Source organism: Ursus americanus, chromosome 5, assembly GCF_024610735.1.
Source record: "Ursus americanus isolate L20-20 chromosome 5, mUrsAme1.1.p, whole genome shotgun sequence".
NCBI lineage: Eukaryota > Metazoa > Chordata > Mammalia > Carnivora > Ursidae > Ursus > Ursus americanus.
The window spans coordinates 1,408,572-1,432,997 of NC_142131.1; the positions used below are offsets into that span (position 1 = coordinate 1,408,572).

The window sequence follows — 24,426 nt, forward strand, 5'->3', positions numbered from 1 at the left end:
CGCTCTACCCCCAAGCCATTCTTTGCCACATCATTTGAAACATTTTTTTCTTTATCTTAAAATGTCTTGCTTGCTAATTTATTTGTATTGGGAATTGTGATTGTAGAATTAAGTTCCATTAGGACGCTGCCAGTGTCTGTCTTGTTCACTGTTCTATTTCCAGTGCTTAGCATTTTCCTCTGTACGTAATGAGCAAATGCGCAACAAATACTTAGTGAGTCGAACGAATGGTGCCCTGAGGAGTAACGGGTCATCAGGGAAGCTTCACAAAAGAGGGAACGTTTGACTTGAGGCTTGAAGGATGCTGTTTAAGATATAGGATTAACACCAACCAGAGATGACCAGAAGAGTGAGCTGAAGAAGGTTCCACCTGGTGTGAGTGAGTATACAGATGTGTGACCATTTGTATAAACAGAGCACAGAAGATATCCTTAGACTTCCAACAAAGTGGTAACTTCAGTTTGGGGTAACATGAGTTAATGACGCCTGTGGGACAGGCAGGTAGGGATGTGCTCTGGACACTTAGTCAAAGGAGATACGTCTGGGCTGAAGACAGAGATTTCTGCTACTTTTTACATTGTAAAGCCACCAGGAGAGTTGCCAGTGAAGTTCTCTGAAGCACGGGTCCTTCAGGGACTACTTTAATAAGTAAGTTCTTTTCTGTTGCAATTTATAGCATGGTTTATGAAAATGTGCTGAAGCTAGACTCTAAAACATAAAGCTAGGCTTTTAAAAGCTTAAATCTTGTTTATCTCATTAATTTGTCTTGTAAAATCTTCCTTTTCATATATGTTGCAAAAATACAGTGCCATCTCACCTCAGTTGAAGAATCAGAATTCTTGACTGCTTGGATTCCCAAGGATGTGTTTATATATCGCCAGTTGAGGCTTTGCTCCTGGGTACCCTTAAATCCCTAGAGTAGGGGAGATGTTAAAGTAAGTTGCAATTTATGAAAAGTGGACAAAACGAATTCAGGACATGTAAGACTGCAAAACTGTAAATGTGTTGGCAGAAGGAATGAAAACGTTTCTGAACTTAGCAACCAGTGAAGAATTACCACGCAGAGGGTTTATGGCAGAAAGAAATGTTCTCTCCTTGTCATACTCTTCCAGGAAAAAGCACTCACGTACCCCTTTCCTGGGCCTTTGGCCCCTGTCTCCCATCTGAACGGGAAGGGCACCCAACTCCATGGAGGAGAAATCAATGGACTGGTAATTTGACCTTGAAGTTGTGAGGAGGAAACAACTCCAGGGGGTGAAAGGAGGAAGAGAGGGCAAGGCAAAGGTAAGAAGGCCTAGTAGGTGATGGGCGAGGAAGAGCCAAGAAGAGAGGCTTTCAGATGTCTCTCCTGGGTGGATTCAGTATGTGAGAGCATAAGAGCACCGCCTTGCACCCCTCTACACTTGTGTTCTTGATTGTCTGCCCTAAGAGTTATCTCTCTAGCGAGTAGCTGAGGCGTTCTACCCTTTCAGCTCCTCGGAGCATAGTTGAGGGATTACTGCTGGATGCTTTCAGGCACTGACCTTTTGGTGCAAAAGGAGGCAAGTCCATGCAGATGAAAACCTGGCCATTTTTCTTGGAACTGTCCTGATTTCAGCTTCTTAAAGTGCACATTCTCAGAATTCTCAGAGAAGTCTCATGGGCCTTCCTAATCACAGAGTCAAATTCTCACTATTTTACCATGATGCCTTTGAGGATCAACAAAAATAAAATCTTACGCTATTCTGAAGAAATATTAGGACACCTTTTCCAGCTCCAGCAAGGTGTTTAATTTAGAACAAAAGGGTTACATACAAGGCCAAAGCCAAGATGAACCAGACGTTATGAAACGTGTGCATTTTAAAAAGGAACGTTAGGGGGGCGCCTGGGTGGCACAGCGGTTAAGCGTCTGCCTTCTGCTCAGGGCATTATCCCAGGGTCCTGGGATCGAGCCCCACATCAGGCTCCTCCGCTATGAGCCTGCTTCTCCCTCTCCCACTCCCCCTGCTTGTGTTCCCTCTCCCGCTGGCTGTCTCTATCTCTGTCGAATAAATAAATAAAATCTTTTTTTAAAAAAGGAACTGTAGTAATAGGTATGTGTGTAACTGAGTATGTATGGAGCAGGGGAAGAGAATCTGGGTTTTTCAGTGGTGTTTTCTGAGAAGGAAGATGAGTCTGTGAGAAGGTCAAAGAAGCCGGAGAGTATGGCCACGAACTAGGGGAAGTCAAAGAGGGAAGGACTGACCAGTGTGTCCGCTGAATTTGGATCTATTTCTAGGCCTCAGTGCACAGCAGCGGAGCTATGAGAATACGGTGGTGAAGAGACTGGATTCTGGAGTCAGACTTCGGGGTTCAGGTCCCAGCTCTACTATTGACATTGTGCTGAGTGCCTGGGGGGTGTAACCTCTCTCTGCCTCAGTTTCTCATCTGTGAGGTGAGAATGTCACAGAATTGATACAAAGACTCTCTGAGCGGACTGCCTGCACGTGGGCAATGCTTGTTTCAAATGCTCGTTTCGGGGAAACGGAAGGCTTTTGGCCAAAAGTACTGCAGTGTGGTCATGGTGTAGACGGTCCAATCAGTGTCACTGACTGAGCTGTGATCCTAAGTGGCTCCCTTTGTTTTTTCTTCTTGTTTCCCCATCATAAGTGTGCGTGTGTGTGTGTGTGTGTGTGTGTGTAAAGTACGACAGTCATGTGTGATATTATTATTAGTTAAACCCAAACATCTTCATTATTCTTTACATCTGTATTTCTATGAATTCTCGGGGAATCTGAGATCTGACGCTTCTGGCCAGGGCTTACCTTCTTGAGTATCTCCACAGGGAGAAGAGGTAAATTACCCCAACTTTTGGAAAGAAGAAACTCATTCTGAAGGCAGAGTCTTTGTCTTCAGTCAGCTGTGTCTCTCTTTGGTCAGCCCCTCCTTGAGTGGTCAGGTGGGGAAGGTGCCCCAAACTGGAACCCTGGGAGTCTCGGCTCTCTCGAATCCTGGAGTCTGAGGATGGCAGGTCCTGCTGTAATGGGACAGAACTTTGCTCAGCTCTCAAGGTGCTGGAGTTAATTTCAAAATTAGAGTTAGTAGGTATAGTATGTTGTAAACACAGCACAGTATCGGGGGATATTTAAATCTAGGGACATGTTTTGCTACTCCGTCTCTCGAATGATAAGACAAGTACCACCTTTACATCATGTAAGAGGATATAGTTTGTGAGTTTCTTAGAGCATTAGTTCTGCGTTTCTCTAGTGTTACGGAAAATACTCGTTGATTAATCAGTTTTAAAATTCAGAATTTCCCATGGGAAAAAGACATTCTTTGTTAAGGGTAATTAGCTAACACACGCGCACGCACGCACACGCGCACACACATACGCGCACACGCGCACGCACGCACACACACTGGAATTTTAAAATGATTTCCTTTTAATTGTTTTGGAACAACATTAACCACCAGTATTATTTTTAAAGTTTTACATCGTCATTCAGATAACTTTTAACACAAGCAGAAGGCTAATTTTTAAATGTTTCATGTGGCCTGTTTTGCGTGGTAGGATAATCTGAATAAATCTTCCTTTGAGACAGTCCTTCCATTTATCTGTTTCTGCAACAGCCAGCTTGCTCTTCACCTCTAGGAGGGCTGACTTGACTTTTCCAGGGATTTCCAATTATTTCCAGATGTTGGACAAAATACAAGACTGAGGGCACCATGATTTTCAAAAGTTCCTCACCTCTTACATTCGTTCTTTATCTTTTAAATGCTATGTTCGCCATTATGTTTTATAGAGTGACATAGGTTACAAGTCATCCTGAATTCACTTTTATATTCGTATTTCACATTTTGCTAAATTTACAACTATTTTTCCTCCTTTCATTGCCAGTGTCCCCAATGTCAGTGGTTTAGTTCTTGATGTTTTGTGTTCTTTTCTGAGACTTACTGAATTTTCAAATATGAAGGCATTTTCTGAACTTATTCTCAGTGTGGGTTTCTAAGCGGTGAAGTGGAGAATCCTTCTCATCCCTGCTGCCTCCACCAGCTGTGTAAATAGCTTGCAAGTCGACAGGGTCGAAATTGTAAATAGGCTTCCTTATGTGCTTTGGAATGCTGTTCTGAGAACCACGGACCAGAATTTCGGGTGACCCGCCGCAACTGCAACTTTCATAGAACATATTGAGCGGGACTTTGTAGATTGGGACAAAGCCGTGTCCTTTGAGAACATATCACTTCTTTAGCTTCAAGATCTTTTTTGGGCTTTCCATTTTGCAGTATCCCAAAACTCATAACAAATAGAAATATTACAAATCTACCCTTCTGGATGTTTGGCGCAAGGAAGGTACATACGTTAGTTGGCTAGGGCCACCATAACAAAGTACCACAGACTGGGGGGCTTAAGCAACAGGAACTCATTTTGTCAGTTCTAGAGACCAAGGTGTCAGCAGGGTTGGTTTCTTTTGAGAGAATGAAAGTGGTAGATTGCTGTCTTCACATGGGCTTCCCTGTGTGTGACTCTGTCCTGGTCTCCTCTTCTTCCAGGGACACAAGTCACACTGGATTAGGACCCACCCTCATGACTTCATTTTACCTTAATTACCTATTTAAATACCCTATCTCCAAATACAGTCACATTCTGAGGTACTGGGGGGGTTATTTCAACATACGAATTTTGGAGGGGACATGAGTCAGCCCATCTTAGGAAGGAAGCACGAGGAAGAGGAGACGGTGATAAGAAACTTACTCAAGGCTTGCCGTTGGCACATTGACTATGTGGGTTCTACACTCAGCAGGTATAAAACTGAACTCATTATCACTCCCTTCTCCTCCCAAATGCACTCTTCTCATATTTTCTGTTTTAGGAAGGAGTATTATCATCTAAGTAGTCACAAAGTCAGAAATCTGGGATCATCCTAGACTCCATTTTCCAGCTAATCTCTAGTATTCTATCAAGCCCCCAAGGAACCCCACAACTCTACCTCCTTCCCTCTTCTCCTTTCCCATGGGCCATTCATGATTACTCATCTGGATTACTGTAATAGTCTCCTAATTGATCTCACTTCCTCAATTCTTCCCCTTCTCCCTACCCGAATACATTCTCTGAATTGTTCGAAGAATAATCTTTCTAGGGAAAAAAAAATCTGTTTATGTCACTTTCAGATTAAATATCTTCAGGGGCACCTGGGTAGCACAGTGGTTAAGCGTCTGCCTTCAGGTCAGGGCGTGATCCCAGCATTCTGGGTTCGAGCCCCACATCAGGCTCCTCCACTAAGAGCCTGCTTCTTCCTCTCCCACTCTGCTTGTGTTCCCTCTCTTGCTGGCCATCTCTCTCTGTCAAATAAATAAATAAAATCTTTAAAAAAAATATCTTCAATAGTTGTATATTGCTTTAAGCATAGAATTTAAATTTATCAGCTCGAGCATGCAATATAATTCTTTCCTTTCAGTATGATTGGTTAAACTGAGGTCACATGCTTATCTCTAGCCCATTATCAGCTCCAAACAATTTCATACACTGATGAGCTAAAATCATTAGGATCTATTCCTCGGGATCACCTTCCCTGGAACTTAGGGGCTATATTGGTGGAGGGGCGAGGAGGGAGACTAGGACAAATCCGGGTTTCATTAAGAAAGAGGAGGAGGAAAGAGACAACGGGTATTAGGCAAGTAACCAAAATATATCTACTACAGTCTGTTCCTTCATGGAATTTACAGGCTGGTGGTAATGACAGAAAAGTAAAGCCAAGGTTACAGCATTGTGATAAGGACAGCGGCAACCTCTGAGCACAAAGACTCCTTTCTAAATCGGGCCAGAGGGTCAAAGCAAGTTTCCCCAATGAAGTGATACAGAACCTAAATTTATGAAGAAGGAGCAAGAAATACACTGAAGAAAGGGAAAGGGACATTCTGGCACCAGGAACAGCACATGAAAAGGTCCAAGAGTCATGCCACAGAGTCACTCACCAGGGAACTGTGCAGCATTGAGATTGAGCAGGCAGGGACAGGAGATGAGGCTCAGAGAAGACATGTAGTATAAATTTCGTTTTATGAAGCTACCTGCAATACTTCTTGTTGGCACATGTGTAACCCTAATGGCCAAACGTAGTCTGCAGCTTCACGTAACACAGCGCCCTGGTCCTCTGGTGTAAGCCCCAGCTGAACAGTGAAGGTTAAATAAGTTCTCTAGGGTCACACAGAGCTGGCTCTGACCACTTTTACATACAGCCTCTTGCCCAGAGCTCAGACTCATGGACCTTGTTACCCCCAAACCAGGAATGACACAGACTGAAAAGAAACACAATTGTAAGAATATATATTTGAGATGCATTTGAATATACGAAGATACATTTGAGAATGAAATACCTAAGGGAGGTTGAAGGAAAACCCTGTATCTAAAGTCTATCCTCATTTTGACCAAATCCTGGGATGGACTGTTCTTTGGCATTCACGCAAGGGACAAAACACAAGGGTCAGCTTCTGACCCAGGATTCTTGTGTTCCGGTATCACCTGGCTGTCACCAGTCCCTGCGCAAATGCCTGAGCTCATGATTTATCCCTGTCTCTACCCTACATGTCCCTTTCCCCCCTTCTTCAGCTTACTGGCTTTTCGTCATTCTTTACAAATTCAGCTTAAGCATCGCCTCCTTTAGAAAACTTTCTTTGAACCCCCCCAGCCGATATGGAAAGGAGCCTTTGTGCTCACGGGATACCTGTGCGGAGCTCTGTCTACAATCGTCCTTGTCACACTGCACAGCAGCTTTGACTTTCGTTGTTTCTCCACCCCTCACCGCAGACTGTAGAGTCCATGAAGATAAGGACAATGCCTACTTCTTCTTCATCTTTCCTAAGAAAACGTTGCTTTTGTTCAGATCTCTCTGTCCCTCCTACACACAGGAGTCCACAGGACTCCCTCTCCCATCTCAACAAATGGATCTGATTGAGACAATGGTTCTCAACTAGGGGCAACTTTGCCCCTTGGACGAACTTGTGACAATGTCTGGACACACATTTGGTTGTCACTACCGGGCTTTGTTGCTGGCATCCAGTTGGTAGACGCCCGAGATGCCCTAAACATCCTACAAGGAACAAGACGTCTCCCTTCCTCCACCCGACACCTTGGCCCCATCAAAAAATTATTCACCAGAAGTCAATAGCTCTGAGGTTGAGGCTTCCTGTTTTAAGTCAGTGTTTGCATGACTTTGCTTCCTGAATGGTCTAGGGATAAATATATGCCCTAAGTAATCAATCAGACTGAATCAAAGGACTGCTGTTCTACGACTGGGAAAGAATTGGATGATAAAGCTAGAAAGTTGGATTGTGGTCACGTTGTGGTGAGATCTGAGTGGAAGGCTGAAGTATGGTCTTTATCCCGTAATGGAGCCGAGGTACTGTGATTAGAAAGGTGTTTCAGGAGAGTGGATCTACCATACACCCTGCAGGCCGGGTGGGAGGAGTCCAAGGGTGATGAGCGCTGTGAGACCCCTATTGCTGCCCTCCTGAGTGAGGCGGCATGGTGTGAGTTCCTTTCTGTCCCTAGTGATTAGCACAGTCTCCTCTACCCAGAAGGACTCAAGAATGTTTCCTCGATAGTCAGACTAACCATTTTCTGGAACACAGTAAATAGACTATGATTCTGACCCAGGGTTCTTATTTCTTAAAAAAAAAAAAAAAAAAAGAAACGAAACAAAAAAAAAACAAAAAAAAAACTGTCGCCTGTACGTTCCTGGCTGCAGTAGAGAAAAATTAACATATAATAAATCGCAAATTTCCCTGTGTTTTTAAGGCCATCTTAGGGTAAGTTTTGCATAAATACTAAAGTCAGTATATATGTGTGTGTGCTTGTAGAAGTAACTTTTGAACAAACCTTCCTGGGACAGATTTTTGGTTGATGCGGCAGCGCAGGGCCTTCTTGGATTACTTTTTGAGCTTGACTCTGAGGTCAAAGATCTCAGTGCTGAGGTGCCCTTGACCAGCCTGCTGGGACTTCAGACCTACAAAAGCCGCCCCCCCAGGTTTCTCCCTCTCCCACCACCCCACTCACTCCCCAGCCCATCTCCCTGGCAGGTGAGCCCTGGCCCTGAAGGCATTTAGGAGGTTTGAGGACTTGTGTGCCTTCCCCTTTATTTCTAATAATGGCTCTGAGGTGAGTTTTTTGTTTGTTTTTTTTTTCAGGAGAAATGTGAGGTTCTAGATGAATTCAGGGAAACTCTTAGCTGGCCCCTTACAGGTCACACCCACTGGCAAGTGGCTTTTGCGGTGTGAAAGATCTGTGGCCCTGGCAACAAGTTTATAGATAATTTATTCTTCAGAATTAAGAGTGTAAAATATTGCTTTTTAAGGTGTGCTATTTCTGTACCCAAAAAACCTTAAATCTAAAAACTAAGACCATCTATAAACACGTTTTTGTGAATTCTCGCACCCCCCTCATCTTTTCTGACTGTTGTGATGGGAAAAACACTGCTTTCAGTGATTAGGAGTAACATGTGAATGTAAATTTAGAAGAGGTTATGATCTTTTACATCTTTCTTCTTGGCAAAGCAATTGAATTAGGAGATAATCTTCCCCTCTAACATCTGACATTTACCATAAAATGATATTCTGTTTTGTTGGCAACAAAACCAAGTTGTAGCAAAATTTTGAGCTGTTACGTTACTGTGAAGATAGATTTTAAATAAGAACACTGTTTTTAAAAGAAAATCAGAAATGTAAAGCACTTTTAAAAAAAGTAATCTCTGCTTTTTAAAAAAGTGTCATTTTAGTAGGGCAAAGAGCAGAGTAACAGGCTCAACGCTTCAGGGAAAAGGGAGCGAGAGGGGAGCGTGTGTCCGCGGCGCGGCTCTTGCCTGTCCGTGCGCGTGGAGCCGTGTGCGCGCGTGTCTGCACCGCGTGTGCCGAGCGCGCGCGGCCGGGGCTCCGGGCTGGGCCTTCGGGTGCTCCCGACCCCGGGCTGCCCGCGGCCTGGGGCGGGCGGCGGCGGCGGGGCTGCGGGCCGGGCGGGGCGGGGCGGTGCGCACAGGCGGCGGCGGCGGCTCTTTGTGCGGGCGTGCGGCTCCGCGCCGCCGACAGGCACCATTTTCTGCTCCGCTCGGGACAGGCACATAAAAGGGAAGGCGGCTGCCGCCGTCGCCGTCCTCTTTCCCTCAGATGCCCTCTGCCGCAGGTTTATTATTACAGTACGGGCCGCGCCGCCTCCCCTCGCGGCCTGGCGGCCTGCCGGGCCGTGCAGCGCCCTGGCCGCCTTCACGCCTGGCGCGCCCCCAAACCGCCTCCTCCGCCTCCTTATTTGTCTGAAAAGCAACCGCACGTCGAGGCGGAGAAGCCCGCCGGGGGCGGGAGAGGCCGGGCCGGGGTGTGTGCGCGCCGTGCTCCGGGGCGGGGCCGGGGCGGCGCGCCGGTCGGTCTGCGGGGGCCCCTCCGTCCCCCAGGGGCCCGGCGGGGCGGGGGGCGGCGCGGCGAGGGGCGCGCGGGGCGCGGGGTGCGGGGCGCTCGCCGGCGGCCCGGGGCGCCGATTCCTGCCGAGTAAGCAGTCCGCTCGGCCGCGGCCGCACCGAGCGGCGAGGCTGGGGCGCTGGCGCCGCGCCAGCCCCGTCCGAATTAGCTCATTGTTCGCCGGCACGCTGGCGGCGGGGAGGGGGGCTCCTGGAGAAAGACACACACTTGGAGAGCGCGAGGCAGGGAGACCTTCCCCTCCTTCGTCCCCACGGCCGCACTTCTTGGAAGTGAAGCCGGTTTGGGTTTTGCTTCCCTTCCCCCTCCTCTCTCCTCTTCCTCCACCCCTTTCCCCTCCCCCTCCCCCCCCAGCTGTCTTTCGAGCATGATGCCCTTTTTCATCCCCATTTGTGTTTCAGGTGTAGAGAGGAGAGAGTGAGCAGGGAGCGGGGCTTTTGTCTGTAAGTATATGCTGTTCCCATCCCCGGCCGGGAGCGCTGCTTTCTCTTTTGTGTCGATTTCTTGCCATTGCTCTTCGCTGGACCCTTCCACCCTGCAGAGTTCATGCTTCTTCCCTCTAAATTTTAAAGAGCTGAAGCGTGTACCTTGAAGAAATTCTGGCATTTTGGCCCTGCTGCATTAAGGCTGGAATTTAACTTGGGCTTTCTTTCTTCTTCTTTTTTTTTTTTAATGCACAAGTTAAGAGGGAGAATTCTTTTGGGAAGGGGTGGGGTTTTATGCTTGCTGGTGTGGTTAATTTTCGTTCTTCTTGCTCATAAAGCATTGTTAGGAACTGTTTTGTTTCTTCGCATTAGATGCACTTGGGTGCATGCACCCCCACCCCCTTTAGTAAATGAATTGGTGTCCCTCCCTCCGTACACTTGATTGCTCTCTCCGCGCTGCTGCCGCCGCCGCCAAGGGTCTTCTCAGGCGTTCGATCTTGCAACACTTTTTCTGCATTTTCTTATAAAGCAGTGAAACTTTGGGGGAGGGAGGGCTTAAAAATAAATGACTGCTTTCTGCTCGATGATGATAATAATCTGATTTGCATTTATGTGTCTCTATGATAACATTATAGGAAAACTCTACGAGCTTATGATCCCCTCTTGGAGAACTTTTAGTTTCTTCATTCATCTTAATTTTGGTCATAACTTATGTTAACAAAGGATCCGTGTTCTGACAGAAAGGCGGAGAGGAAATCACCGCAGCATAAGCATTAGTGTTCGTTTGCGATAAAGAGAAGGGCATAATGGTGCATATTCCTGACTCCCCCCCAGTGTAGTTTTTTTTTTTTTTTTTAAACACGGGAGGTTATGTAATGCAGTGCCATTTCCAAAAATATCCACTCTGAGGCATTACACTACACGGTGGACGGCTGATTCCTATTCTGCTGTCTTGATTGCAAATATACTGCCAGTAGTATGTCTGGGAACAAAGAGCAGCCAGAAAACAATCTATTTTTATCGCTTGGTTCTACTTTTAAGTTGCTAAACCTTTTGAACTTCTTCAATTTAAAGATGAACTGAACACTAAGAATAGCCCAGGACGCTGCAAAGCCCTGTACCAGGGTTTCCTTTGTCCCCTATTTAAGCCTATAGACCCTTGGGAAGCTCTCTCAGAAGCCCCAGTGGTTACGAGAATTTGCATGTAACTTATCTTAACCACAGAAAATGGTCATTTGTCTGTAACCTCTAAACAGGCATTTTTCATTTGCTGACCTGTAGTGAGGCGATTTGTCTACTGTATTTAAACGTATTTTGCAGGTTGGTCTCCCTGGACTGAAGAGAGGGAGGGTGCAAGGCCAAGACTGTTAACGATTCTCAAAATGGTAAGAACGGGTCGTCAGAGGAGATTCTCAGTGATTGTTGTCAGTCCTTTCATGTAAATATCAACCACCCGCCTGCATCCGGCCTCAGCCCCTTATTGTTCTGACCCCATGTGACCTTTCAAAGGCTCGCTCTCCCGCCGGTGGGAGCTCTGCAGTACGGCAGCGTATATGAACTGCATGTGGCGAATTAGATCTTTTGATTTGCAGTCATTTTGAATAGAAAACTGAAATTCCTCTTTCAGAAGCGAAGATTTATTTAGCTTGAACAACGGAAACCGTTCTGTTCTTTAAGAAGAGTGATGTGTTGTGACATGCACTGAAGAGGTGGCACTGAAGAGGTGGCGACACTAGGTCTCAGACAAAGCCGTGGGTCCTAGTTTAGAGATAGCGAGAACTTACCCACGGAGTAGGAGTCTGGGTCCCGCTCATCAAACAGCCGCCGTGTCTGCTCTCCTTAAGAGCAGTGGCCATGCGGAGCACGGACTTTGACTTGCATATACTCTGTCTTCGTATCTCCAGTGGTATCAGCAGTGATAGTTTTTGTGCATTTATCCTTTCACTTCTGAGAGGCGTCTGCTCAGTTTTAGAAGTCAAGCATGCTACCGCCAAAGGAAAGTGTGACTATTTCAGACCAGTAGTATGATCCACAGAGAGGGTAGTTCCGTGTTTGATGACTGATTAAAGAGCAAAGGAGATGAAATACACATTAGAAGCAGCTGAATACGTATATGATCTATGAAAATGTCCTCCTTGGAAGTAAGGTTGGACTGCAAAGAATAATAGAGATGTCCTGCAACTTTTCAGTTCAGTACAACGTGTCCACTACAGATGTTTATGCTCTCTAAAGCACCTCTTTGCCACTTAGAATGTGTGATTTCCAAATTTAGTTTTAGGGTTTTTTTTAAACGAGGGTGGAATTTAATGAATCAAAATTGAATCTGATATACTTGATGTTTTCTTTGAGAACAACCCAAGTATAAGCTTCCAAGGAGGAGAATGAATCAGAGCAATTAAATGAGTTCAGTGTGAATCCTATTAGCAAATAAGCCCTTTATTTTTTGTGTATACCTCACCTGTCAGTTCAACAGGTGGGTGGGTGTTAAATCCTCAAGTAAAATAGCTCTCGCTTGGACTTAGAGCGTAATGGCCAAATTTAAGGAACTTGAGGTGGAAGGGCAAAACGGATGGACAGAAAATTAAACTGGTCAGTGGGTTTTGTGCGAACGGTTCCTAACTTCATATTAAATTCCTAATCAGTCATTGGCGTAGTGCTAGGATGGTAATAAAATGAACTGCCTCAAAGTATTTTTCTTTTTCTTTTTACTGAGACTGACCCCATCAGCTTGTCTTGTACCTCTTTATCTAGAATCTTACCCTCTGTGTCACTGTAGGTAGACCATGAAAGTTCACGTATGTTGTAATATGTCAGGTGACCAGTTTGGTTAAACATAAATTTGACCGCTAACCCTGCCAGAACTAGCGCTATAGGTCAGGCTCGGAGAGTAAATATCATGTTTCTGCATTGGTGAGTGGAATGAGCTTCGTGAAAGGCCAGCTTGTGTGCCAAAGCTGAGAATGAAAGTTGGAACGCTTTGAATGCAGAAGAGTAAATCTGAATTATTATTACATGTTGTTAATTTCTTACAGTTGTCCTTTATGTATGGTGGCAGAATGAGAAATCACAGTTTGTTGCTCTTGGAAGGATTTTTGCCCATGGAAAAATTCTCACAACTTTTTGGTGATCCTTTCATCAAGATGTCAGTCCCTCTTGGCAACAGCCCATTGCCTGAAATGAAACCACCGACAGTTATTGTCTGTGGGTGATTCCAAGTAACTTTCTAGCAATTCGCTTATTCCGGGAGGCCTGAGCTCTTAGAAGTCTTTGCATATATTAATGTTAAAAAAAAAGTTTCCGTTTTATTCTTTAAAAAACTGTTATTAATGGCACCTCCTTTTCTCCTTTTTGGCAAAATGAGGTAATTTTCCTTCCTTGATTAAAACTGGAATTCCTTGTTGATCTCTGTAACTGGCTTACTTAAAGACTTAGCCTACACACAATAGAAACTTTGGCTAAGGAAGCATAGATCGAACACAGGGCCACCTCTGGGAAATATATGAACATGCCTTTTCTGTTAAATGTGTATTTCCATTTACATAATTTAAAACACTAGAGAGGATCTAATTTCAGTGTATTTAGCTGGTTTAGTTAAGGGCTTATGACAAATACAGATTTATAATCAGCTCACTCCAGGGTAAGAAATAACTGGTAGACCTCAGAATTCAAAATAAAGTGGTTCAGTATCTCGACATTTTACATACCCTAAAATGGTGATGTTTCACAACAACAGTTTAAGAAACTCGAGAATCCTAGAGTGCCTTTGCATTATCAAAAAAATACAACCACTTTGTTAACTCTCCCAGGCACTAATCACATTGTATTCTGTGTGGGGGACTCTGAGCACAATTCCCAGGGGGAGGGGTGGCACCATGTATACAGATTACAGTGTATTGTGTTATACAACTCAGTACTGTTAGAAGGTGTAATTTTGAGTATAGTTTGCTGTGTCTTAGTTGACCAGAGTGTTCTTTTCAATAATGCATTCCCGAACTTAGGTTATCTAGTAAACGTGCATTTTTCCAGGTGCCCATTATTTATTTATTTATTTTTGCAATTAACAAGTTATTGTGAGTCTGCAGAGACTGTCCGTATTTCTTTAATTTATATTTGGCTTTTTGCTGAATTTGAATTTCTAAGATATATTTTATATGGTTTTTTGGTATTTAGGGTTTTTTTATTTTAAAGGTACTTGCTTCAGATACATCAATGAGAAGAAAATACTTAAGAATGAGCAGATGATCTTATTGAATAGTTTGAAAAAATGAATTATTTAATCCAATGTCAAGGTTAAGTCCCGATTTTCCACGTGACTACCCTCTGTGCAGTAAACTTGCCTGTGCGTTTGTGTGTGTGTGGACTCACAGTGGTACACACATGGACTCGTCATGTTTTACTAGAGATCTAGGAATTGGAACAATTTAAGTTCTCGCTAAGGCTGATGCTGAGCTTTTCAAAAAGATGAGTTGACTCTACCGTTCATAGAGCTCTGCTTTTTGTACTGTCTGTGAAGTGGCATTCATGGGCTTACAAGGAGACTCTTTCAATAATCTCTCCATTAACATAAGGTTTTCTTGTTTAAAGAGAAAGACAAAGATTGAGGAGGGATGAGGTCCTATTGGTAGCTGTGCCATTGGGCTTTGGAATGTGAATTTACAGTTGATTGTGGAGATGCTGAGGACTGCCTGCACCTAGGAGGGGAATTTTATACAGTGTTGTCTTACACAAGGCCCTCCCACACACGGTGAGGGGGAGACCGGGGGTTGTTTGGGGAATTAGGTCGGGAGGGATTTTCTATCCAGCTTTAACCCCAGTCCAGCTTCCTCTTGAGTTATGTAGATAATTCAGACAGGAGAAGGCATTTGAGCAGAAATCTTGGAATAAACAGCTACTCAGAGTGTTACTCTATTTTAACCTGATAGAATTCTTAAAAACTTGTATGTAAAGCAGATCATCGTAAGTACATTAAAGGAATTCACTTTATTTTAAATCTTAGAAAAATACACCTCTGAAATGTGAATACTTCAAAAAAATATGAGTACTTCACTACATTAGATGAGCAAACTCTAGATGATGAGCATTCATCCGCTTCGGATTGACTGGGGAGTCTGGGGGTGAAATACTGGCTTCCTGGGTCCGGCACATTTTTTTCTTAGTGGTATTCCTGGCTGAAAAGTCTTTTAAGGTCTCATCCTCACAGCCAAAGTGAAATGGAGCATTGACGTAGTTATTGGAATAATTATGCTTACAACAAACAAAAACCTTGATTTCCTGGTTCATCTTGGTTATTCAAAATGTTGCTGGAGTGAAAGAGGAGTGGGAAGGATTTGCCTGAATGTCTGTGTAATTCCTTTGTTATACAGGAAAAGACTAGGGATAAGGAAATCTTATCAGTGAATCCAATTTGAATATACCAGAGGAAATATATTGAATGTACTTGGACTATGTCATCTTGATCAAGATATATTAAAAGATTCCAATTTTTTTTTTTTTTTTTTTTTTTAAAGATTTTATTTATTTATTATTTATTCGACAGAGATAGAGACAGCCAGCGAGAGAGGGAACACAAGCAGGGGGAGTGGGAGAGGAAGAAGCAGGCTCATAGCGGAGGAGCCTGACGTGGGGCTCGATCCCATAACGCCAGGATCACGCCCTGAGCCGAAGGCAGACGCTTAACCGCTGTGCCACCCAGGCGCCCCTAAAAGATTCCAATTTTAAACTCCTTTGCTTTGAACTGGAAAGCAGATTAACCATAAATCTTAGCTCACATCAGCAGAAATTATGGTTGCTAAAAATACCATTTATTGGGTCTAAATGTATCTGAAATGGATATTTCTGGACATATTTTGCAGGTAGGGACAGCTTCAAGGATATCTGTCTCAGTGGTTTAAAAAATAGCAGTGACCCTGAAATTGATCGGCTAGTGCATGACACGCATTAGCAGCTCTAATGGTTTGGGATTTAAGCATTAACATGGCTCTCAATTCTAACTATCAGTTCAGTTATTAGTAGCAATGACATGGTATTAACCTGGGTGTAACACTAGATTATACTCTCCTGCATTATTTGTTGGTTAGATCCTATTCATTTCTTCCGTTGACCAAATAAATCATAGGCTCCCAGAGGGTTTATAAACTTCATATGCAGTGCTTAATAAAGTTTGAAATAGGTTAGAAGCTCAATAAATATTGGGTTGGAGTTTTAGAAATTCATCCTTAACGACGTAATCATGTTTAGTTTTGGTGATCTGGAAGTAATTTGCATCCTTACCTTCTTCTACAAGCTAGGAAGTTGGAAGTGAATGTAATTTTAGTTTTCAGAGTAAATTATTTCCCATTATTTGTAACAAGAGACAAAGTTTGTGGTTAGGCCGTAAAGCCACCTGCCGAGGGAGTGGCTTGCAGGTGCTCGCTGACCAGCTTGTAGAGCCACACTCGGCTCAATCTGGTGACATGCTAGGGTTGACCCAGCTGTGGTGCTCAGAGCTCACAGCAACTTCTCCTTTAGCTATAAAAATCCCCTCTGGGATCCAGGAGGAGCTCTGACCCCAGTACTGGAACTTTAAAGTCCTCACTCACTTCTAGTATAACCTGATTCTGTGATATTATGAAAATGACCCTGAGAACACAAAGGTGCTGTGAATGAAAACACTTTAGAGAATGAGCAGCGTTAGTGGTAGGATTGGGCGTCGATTCCCATGCCAACTGAACAAGTATTTTTTGAGCATCTTATCTGTGCTTGGTTCTTTCGCTTTACAGAAGATGCACGCTTGGCCTCTGCCCTCAGTTGTCTTCTATTTTAGTTGTGGAAGGAAGACTAACGTGTGGCAAATTTAATGTCATGCGGTATAATCCAGTTCTAAATCGTAAGATGCAGAAGAATATTAGTGGGCACTGGGGAATGGGGATGATAGGGGAAAATTTTTTTGAGAAGGTAGAAATTAAGCTAGACCCAGAGATGGCAAATATGCACGCAACCACTAACTCCTACTACACCAGTGGCCGACATTGCTAATCAAGCTTGATACTCTATTATTATTCAGCCTGAATATGATTTCAAAATCCTCAGTATAGAGTTTAATAATAAGGGATTGGGGTTGTCATTAAATTTGAAACCTAGAAGTGGACTGTTTGCTCCTTGAGAGCAGGTACTATGCCTTCCTAAGCTTTCTATCCCTAGGGCTTACCACTAGTCCTTAATAATTATTAAGTGAATGAAGAATTAAAAATATTTGTTTAGATTTAGAAGAGAGAGAAGTGATTTCCAGATCAAGGGAGTACATTAGAAAGGTTTGCTTGCAAGAGTAAGCATCCTGCGTTCTCATACAGTAGGGACCGTCCTCCTGCCTATTTAGGGCCTCTGTGCTGTCACGGACAGACCTCACAAACTAGAGCTGGAAGTCAGGACTTGATGTGCTAAGCCAGAGGGAGCCAGGACGCCAGCATCCTGAAGATGACCCAGGGCTGTCAGTCACGTTCCAACCTGTCACGTTCTTTGCCTTTTGACTGTGCCCCATAGAAAAGATCACAGACTTCCATATACTTCTGGTTAGATGTAAGCTTATTGTGTTGCTGCCCCTCCCTGTCCTCGGGCTGGGGTGGAGTGCTGGAGAGAAGACCCCTAGCTGCAAGGAGCTGGGAGGGAAGAAGGGAGCCCAGTTAACCTCTTTCTCATGAGAAGGTGGTAGCACTTCCCCTGGCAAATTCCAGCAGCCTCGTCAGTGCCCATGTGGCCAGAGAGGACATTGCTGCCGTGCCAGCACCGCACTTCCCTTCTGTGAGGCTAACTGGGGGGAGCCATGTGCAAATCAGTTGCAACCACATGGACCCAGTTGGTTCTCTCTCTCCACTTCTTCCTGATTCACCAGACATACTTACTCAAAATTCAAGCCAACACTGACATCAGCATCATCATCAAACTGTTTATATTTTGAGGCCTGGAGGCTGTTACTAAGTTAGTCAATAGTCTAGTGGCCATTTGAAGGGAATCTCATCGCATGATACACAAAAGTTGGGGAAAGCCAAGACTGAGAAGGAGTTTTCTGGAATTTCTTCTGGATACAGCACAGACTCCTAGCTTAGAATACATCAGCTTCGAGATTTTCAATGTGACATGATTTCACTAGCTCTAAGCTCTTTTAGTCCCTTCAGATGTGGCTGGACTTACCCGATTCTTTTCATTAAAGTAACATAAGTAAGCCTCATTCCTTGAATTCTTTATGCCTACTCTCACCTCATACTTCTAAATAATTTACTTTTTAATTTCTGTGTGTAGAGCTTCGTAAGTTTAATTTCTGTGACTGGGCAGTCATGCCAAGAACTATGTAAACGAATCTTTTATTTCTAACCGCGATGGAATATATTTTCCTAGAGGGACCAGCCACTTGTTACTCAAACCATACCCCAGGAGTGCCTCCTGTGTCTTTGCTTACATCCTAGAAAGAATGCTCCTTCTGACAAAATAAAGCCATTCTTCGAGACTGAGTTTAAATGACAGTTCCTCTACGAGACAGCCCTGCACATCCAGCAGGAATGCTCTCATGCTCCCTGTGCAAGCATCACACTTAGAACATTCTGCTCGCTGACTGCCTTATTTCTGCCCATCTGTTTTCTACCCTCCAAGACTTTAACTGGAAACAAGAACACTGACCCTACTAAATGAGCACCATCCCTCTTTTTGGTAGCAGCTGAGGCTGTGATGCCTTGGTTTTGTTTTGTTTTTTTCTTTTCCTCTACAGTCAGGATGGTGAATTCTGATGTGGAAAAGTTTCATCACTAAGAGGGAACTCTAGAACAGCTAGTGAAGTTGATTGGCATTCTCTTTCCACAAGGAACATTGACATGTTCTAAATGGGACCTTGGAACAGAACCCACGACATCTCTGAACCAGTCTGATCGCTGCTTCAGTACCTATCTAGGAACTGGCACATCCTTAGTGATCAATAAATGTCTGTGGAATAAATGAATGAGTCAGTAGTCGTGGATACAGGGAGATTTGTTATTTCTGGGCAGAACCATGTGACTCACTTTGAGATTTATGGCAGAATTGTGACAGCTCAGGTTATAAAGCTTATGGCCCAGGAAATGAGGTGAGCACGGACAGGTTTTGAATTCACTACTGCAAAGCCCCCCTTCCCTGATCAGTAAGGAAGGCTCAGTGTCCGGGGCGGTAGGGGATAGTGAAATGAAATGCAAACACACTACAGAAACAGCTCCCTTCTTTTACATGTCTTTCAACAGAAGAGATCCTAAGAGAGTCCGAAAAGTTCACTTGGCATGGTCGGCCAAAGAGAAATCTCATTCTGGGATAGAGTCACACATCTCCAGAACATGGGCTGTGCGGCGCCGTTCCATGTGGGGCCATTAACGCTGTTTCCCCAGCAGTTCCGCACTCCGTGTGTCAGCAGCCTGACCCAGGCAGTCGTGACAGCAGAGCGTCATCAGCTCTGGTGTCACGAGGTAATGAAATCTTCATAAATAAAATTATTGCCTTTCACTCCCTGAGAGTGGTTTCCATTCTAAGCATTGTGCCCCTAAAAAGTGTTAGGATTATCTAGCTGGAGAGGGTTTGAACCCTTGATTTTAGACTGCTCGTTCAACATTTCATCCTTACTTCCGTAGACTAAAATACAAATGTGACTTGTGTTTGAAAAGGAGAAAGAGAAGATACGTAAGAGAATGTGGCCAATGAAAGGAAGGTCTGTTTGCCCCGCTGAAGCTGGACTTGGGGACTAGAGCCGTTGATGGGAGAGACAGAGAGAGAGGAGCTGAGTAGTCGCTGCCAGTAATAGTATGAGCCAAAGACTCATACCAATAAGTGATTAAAACAAGAGGGAGATTCATAATGTGCACCGAAGTTTGGTGTGGTTGTCCAGGTCTAGCTCCACTCCCTTCTCCACTGCAACCCATACTCAGATCACCATCACACACCACTGTCCTTTGATTACTGGGGCAGGTAACAGCCTTCCTGTCTGAATTGTGTTTGATACAATGCCAGCAGGGAAAAGTACTGCAGTCCGGTGGCTGAACAGAGAGAAATCTACAGAAGTTATTGTGTTTAAAGTGGGTCCAGGCATTTTGAGGACGCTTTTGTTGGACAGAGTCAGTGTCGGATATAGAGCCTGTCCTTGGACAGGAAAGAGGAGAAATTAGAAGAGGACAGGGCATCTTTGGCAGCCAACATCCAGAACTGTCAAGGAAAAGCTCGAGTGAGTCGTTAGATGGATAAAACTTACTAAAGTATTAATAAACATGACCCAAGTAAGGGATTGTTATTAAATACTTTTCCAAGAAGTACTGTTTCGTGCCTTTCATTAAGTGATCATAGTGAAAGTTACCCAGAAGGCTTACTGGGACCATGATCTGGAAGTCTGTTCTTGTTTTGCTAGGCAGTTGCTGAATCTTAGTGTATCAGTGTGCTGTGTGGGCTTGGCCGCACATGGTTGAACACTTAGCCTCATGCCTCCTGCATTGTGGGCACGCAGTGAATACTGGCGGAAAGGATGAAGAGTGCAGGGAATGGAACCACTCTTTGAAACATGCACTCTCAGGGACTTCCAACTGTATGGTTCAGGGAATTCAAATTTGAAAAGATGACTTAATTATAAGACCACTCCCTTCCTGGATAGACATCCCAGGATTTGGCAGCTTAGTTCTAAAAAAAAACTTTTTTGAAAAAAAACGTGTTTGCTACTTTGGCACTTGCAGCCCGGATTAATGGGATGTACTCTTGATAAAATGTTCATTCTATAGGATGGAAAGCTACCTACCAGATATTCAAGACCTCACAGAAAGGAGGTATGTAGTACATATTTTTTGATTAATTGGCTGGATAGTTGAGATTATATGCCCAACCAATTCAGTTACTCCAGCATCAGAAATTCTGCCCACATCATCTCTGAGTTCTTCTGGGCATAACTGTGATCCTTAATTACCTGGGTTTGACTCTTTCTGAAGCCTAGATGCTGTGGACCATAACTGAGTCTCCATTTCATGCTGCCCTGTGGAGAGCTGGGTCTAATTATACATCATGAAATGCCCCTGGCCCTTGGATATTTTGCTCACTTCTTGATAATAGAATCTTAAATGGTTCTGATCTTGTTATCAAGGTCTGGGAGCCAAGTCTCCACATCTTTTCATCTTTATTAAGCATATTCCTTTTCCTTTTTTTTTTTTTTAAATGAGGACTGCTTTTTAAACTTTAATTTTATTATATGAAGCTTAACTGTCTACACTGTCACAATCAATTCAATCAGAAATTCAATTAAACTTGTTCTTTGGCATCATAGAAATAATTCATCTGATTATTAATGTGGATTTTTACTAAATTGATCAGCTACTCTTACATTGCTTAGAGAAAGCCAGAGGGACGCCATATCTTTCAGTGTGATTGAATACAGCACTCCACACGTAATCTGAGGATCAAATGCTACGTACCTTGTTATCTATTATTTAGTACCTTCATGATGGTAATAACTAATAATTGGCTTCTTAGCCCATCTCTGTTTTTCCATTTTTCTTTCTTAGAACGATCTGCATTTCTACATTAATTAAAAGCTTCCAAATGGAATCAGGTTAAATTTGTTTTTCTGAATACCATTCTTGGTAGTTTATACACTGTCTCTCTGGGCAAATGTGTTTATTTTCTTCCTCAATTAGGATCACTTTATATTTTTACCTAGTAGAATTGACTCTTGAACAACACAGGTTTGAGCTGCACTGGTCCACTTATATGCAGATTTTTTTTTTTTTTTTGATAAATACAATACAGTACTGTCAGTGTATTTTTTTTTATGATTTTCTTATTTCCTTTTCTCTAGCTTATTTTGTGAGAATACAGTATATAATATGTATGATGTATGAAATGTGTGTTAATTAACTCTGTTACCGTAAGGCTTCCAGTCAACACTAGGCTATTAATAGTAAGTTTGGGGAGAATCAGAAGTTATACACAGATTTTTGACTGCTCAGGGCCTTGGGACCCCTAACCCCCATGTTGTAAAAGGGTCAACTATATATGGTTTGCATATTTGAAGATCATTGATAAAATTTTAATTCTCCTTTAAGCAGTTTGTTTTTAAATGGAAATGTTGAAAAGCAAAGTTACAGTGAATGTGATTCCAAATACATTTGATGAAGGAAAGCTATTCTGAATTCGATTGTGCTTTGCTAGGCCATCTGAGAAGTTGTTTGAGAGTTCATTTGGGGGTCATATTAAAACAATTTGGTTTCTCAGCAAATGCCCTTTGTAATTAGCTACAGTGATTGCTAGATACTTGTTTTGTTCTAAATATTTCCTGCCAGGGAAAATTGAAAAAAGACAAAACTGTGATGACCAGCGTAGCTTGCGTTTAATCTGAAGTCTTAACGTAACCAAGGTAGAGTTTCTGCTCTAAGAGCAGTCTTCCCTCAAGGACTGTAGCCACACACGGCTACTGAGAGCAAACCCTCTCTGCCCTCAAACGGTGCTCACTGGTTTGTAGGTAAGGTATTTTTGAAGGCCAGCCAGTTATCAGAAACACAGGCAGCAGAGCGACAAATATTTCTGAGAAAACTCCTCTTGATAGTAGGTGTCAGAAATTCATCACTAGGGCAGTAAGCAGCGATGCTTAACACCTACTGTACTTGGGGGATTGAAAGCAGACCCCGACTCACACGGGAGCTCATGGTGGCACTCCAGGTGGCTCTGGGGAAGTGGCAGAGAAGCTCCATGTTGACGGACTGTATTCTGTGAGAGAGGAGAGGCTGGGTTATGTGACCTTGGGCAGACTCCCTGACTGCTCTTCCTCAGTATTCTCATCTGTAAAATGGGGAGGATGGTGTGCCTGACGCTGCTGCCAGCACTGTATTGATGCGTGTCATCCTCGGGGCCACACCGTGAGGATTCAATCAGTGCACCTGGGAAGTACGCCTAAAAACATAACGACCCCGTGTGTGCGTTTCCACAGAAAACTGCGGGTTCCCAAATTTACGTGCTCTGCCTGTGCGGGTTCCAACAACTCCTGTTTACTGCCCGTGGTTGTCTTCCTTCGGAGAAGTAGAGTTTTGATGACTGGTTTACAGTGAAAGAGTGGGGTGAAAAACCACAAAGAGGAGGTGGAAGTATTCTGTTGGAGAGTGCAGATGCAGCCGGCACTTGGAAGGAAGGCCTGGGTTTCCAATACTACCCTTCTCTTGTCACTGAGAGTCTAAGTCGGGGAGCGCAGCCGCCTCATTTGGCATTCCTTCTGCACTTATCTTCACGCTCTGGAGATAGTTGATTCTTCAGGGACTCCCAGCCCTGAGACACCGTCAGTTTGGGCTGGTGACTGCCCCTTTGGGTCTTCTTGGCTTCCCATAGTACTGCCTGACTAAGTCCTCATCAGAGAGGAACCTCCTGAATCAGACCATGCCCACCCCCCTCTCCCACCACTACCCCCCCCCCCCAGGCCCTCCAGTGGGGTTGAAAATCCAGATGGTGCAAAGGGGCACATCCATCCTAATCTGACTCTGTTCCTTTTAGGGGTTTTTTTGCCAGTTTTCATATGAAAGTCTTTCAGTGGCCTCTGTGTGACCTGAGCACTTAACAGCATGTGGGTACAGATCTGGCCATATTTTTCTTTTTTTTTCTTAAGCCAAACTTCTTATAAGATAATCAGCTAGCATCTGATTTAAATCAATTTTAATTACATCCTCTCACGATAGAAATGACTTTCCCTCCAAATTTGGTGATCTTTTATGATGCTGTTTTTTATTGAGGAGATATGATCTTAAATGATCAAGGCAGGGTGGGACACGCGTGGAGCTGTAAAATGATTTTTGCTCAGTGCTGGGGGGAGGGGGTGGTTTGCAGCTGCCAGGAGGAGAGGGCACACTGATGGAGAGAGTGAACAATTTCTTCGGGAATGAGCACTTTGGGACAAAATGCACACTTTCAGGAAAGCTCAGTCTTGAACATGTCAGCAAAAGGAATGCTTTGATATGTTCACAAACTCCTCAAAAGCAACTGGCTATCTCATCCTCCACCCAGACCAAGAAAAATCCAAATCCTTATGTTTAGATAAAAACAAAACAAAAAAACCTTACTACCCTTTGACTGACGGCTTTAACAAAAGAAACTGATATTTGAGGACTTTTTCTTCTATGTTGTTGGTGAAAATGTTCCTAAGATTTTAATGAGTAGCACATACTTTAGGACAAGAGGAAAGAAAAAATGGCATTCCTGTTGAGTAGAAATCAGACTTGTATCTTACAGTTATTTGAAGGTGAAACCTAGCATACCTAGAATTATTTAAACCAGCTAATAAAAGCAAGTCTAGATGTTTCCTGTTAACCTTGGAATGTGCTTGGAAGAAGTCCTGCTAACTCCCGATGTCTGGTATTGGAAAGCATGTCGGCAGCATTACCCTCGTTTGTGGCAGAGACTTTTGTTCAGAAATTCACACGTGCAGTTTGTTGTGCAGGGCACAATATCATTTTCTTCTTTCTCTGTCTCCCTCTCTCTTCCATTCCCCTACCCACTTCCCTTCTCTTCTTTCACCTTAAAAGTCAGGAGAAACATTGTTAAGATGTAGTGTTTCTAATTTCTTAATTACAAGTGAAAACCCATT

General features: G+C 43.7%; 1 protein-coding gene across 1 annotated transcript in view; it reads left to right on the forward strand.

The window, feature by feature from the left end:
- The first annotated feature begins 4,650 nt into the window (after positions 1-4,650).
- The window catches only part of LOC123779304 (uncharacterized NREP), a 33,465-nt gene continuing 13,689 nt past the window's right edge, over positions 4,651-24,426 (forward strand). Inside the window, exons 1-5 of the mRNA XM_087861913.1 lie at positions 4,651-4,760; positions 7,845-8,031; positions 8,140-8,223; positions 8,730-9,361; positions 9,816-9,857. Of these exons, the coding sequence (XP_087718039.1) occupies positions 4,651-4,760; positions 7,845-8,031; positions 8,140-8,223; positions 8,730-9,361; positions 9,816-9,857 (1,055 nt within the window). The remainder of the gene's footprint in view (positions 4,761-7,844; positions 8,032-8,139; positions 8,224-8,729; positions 9,362-9,815; positions 9,858-24,426) is intronic.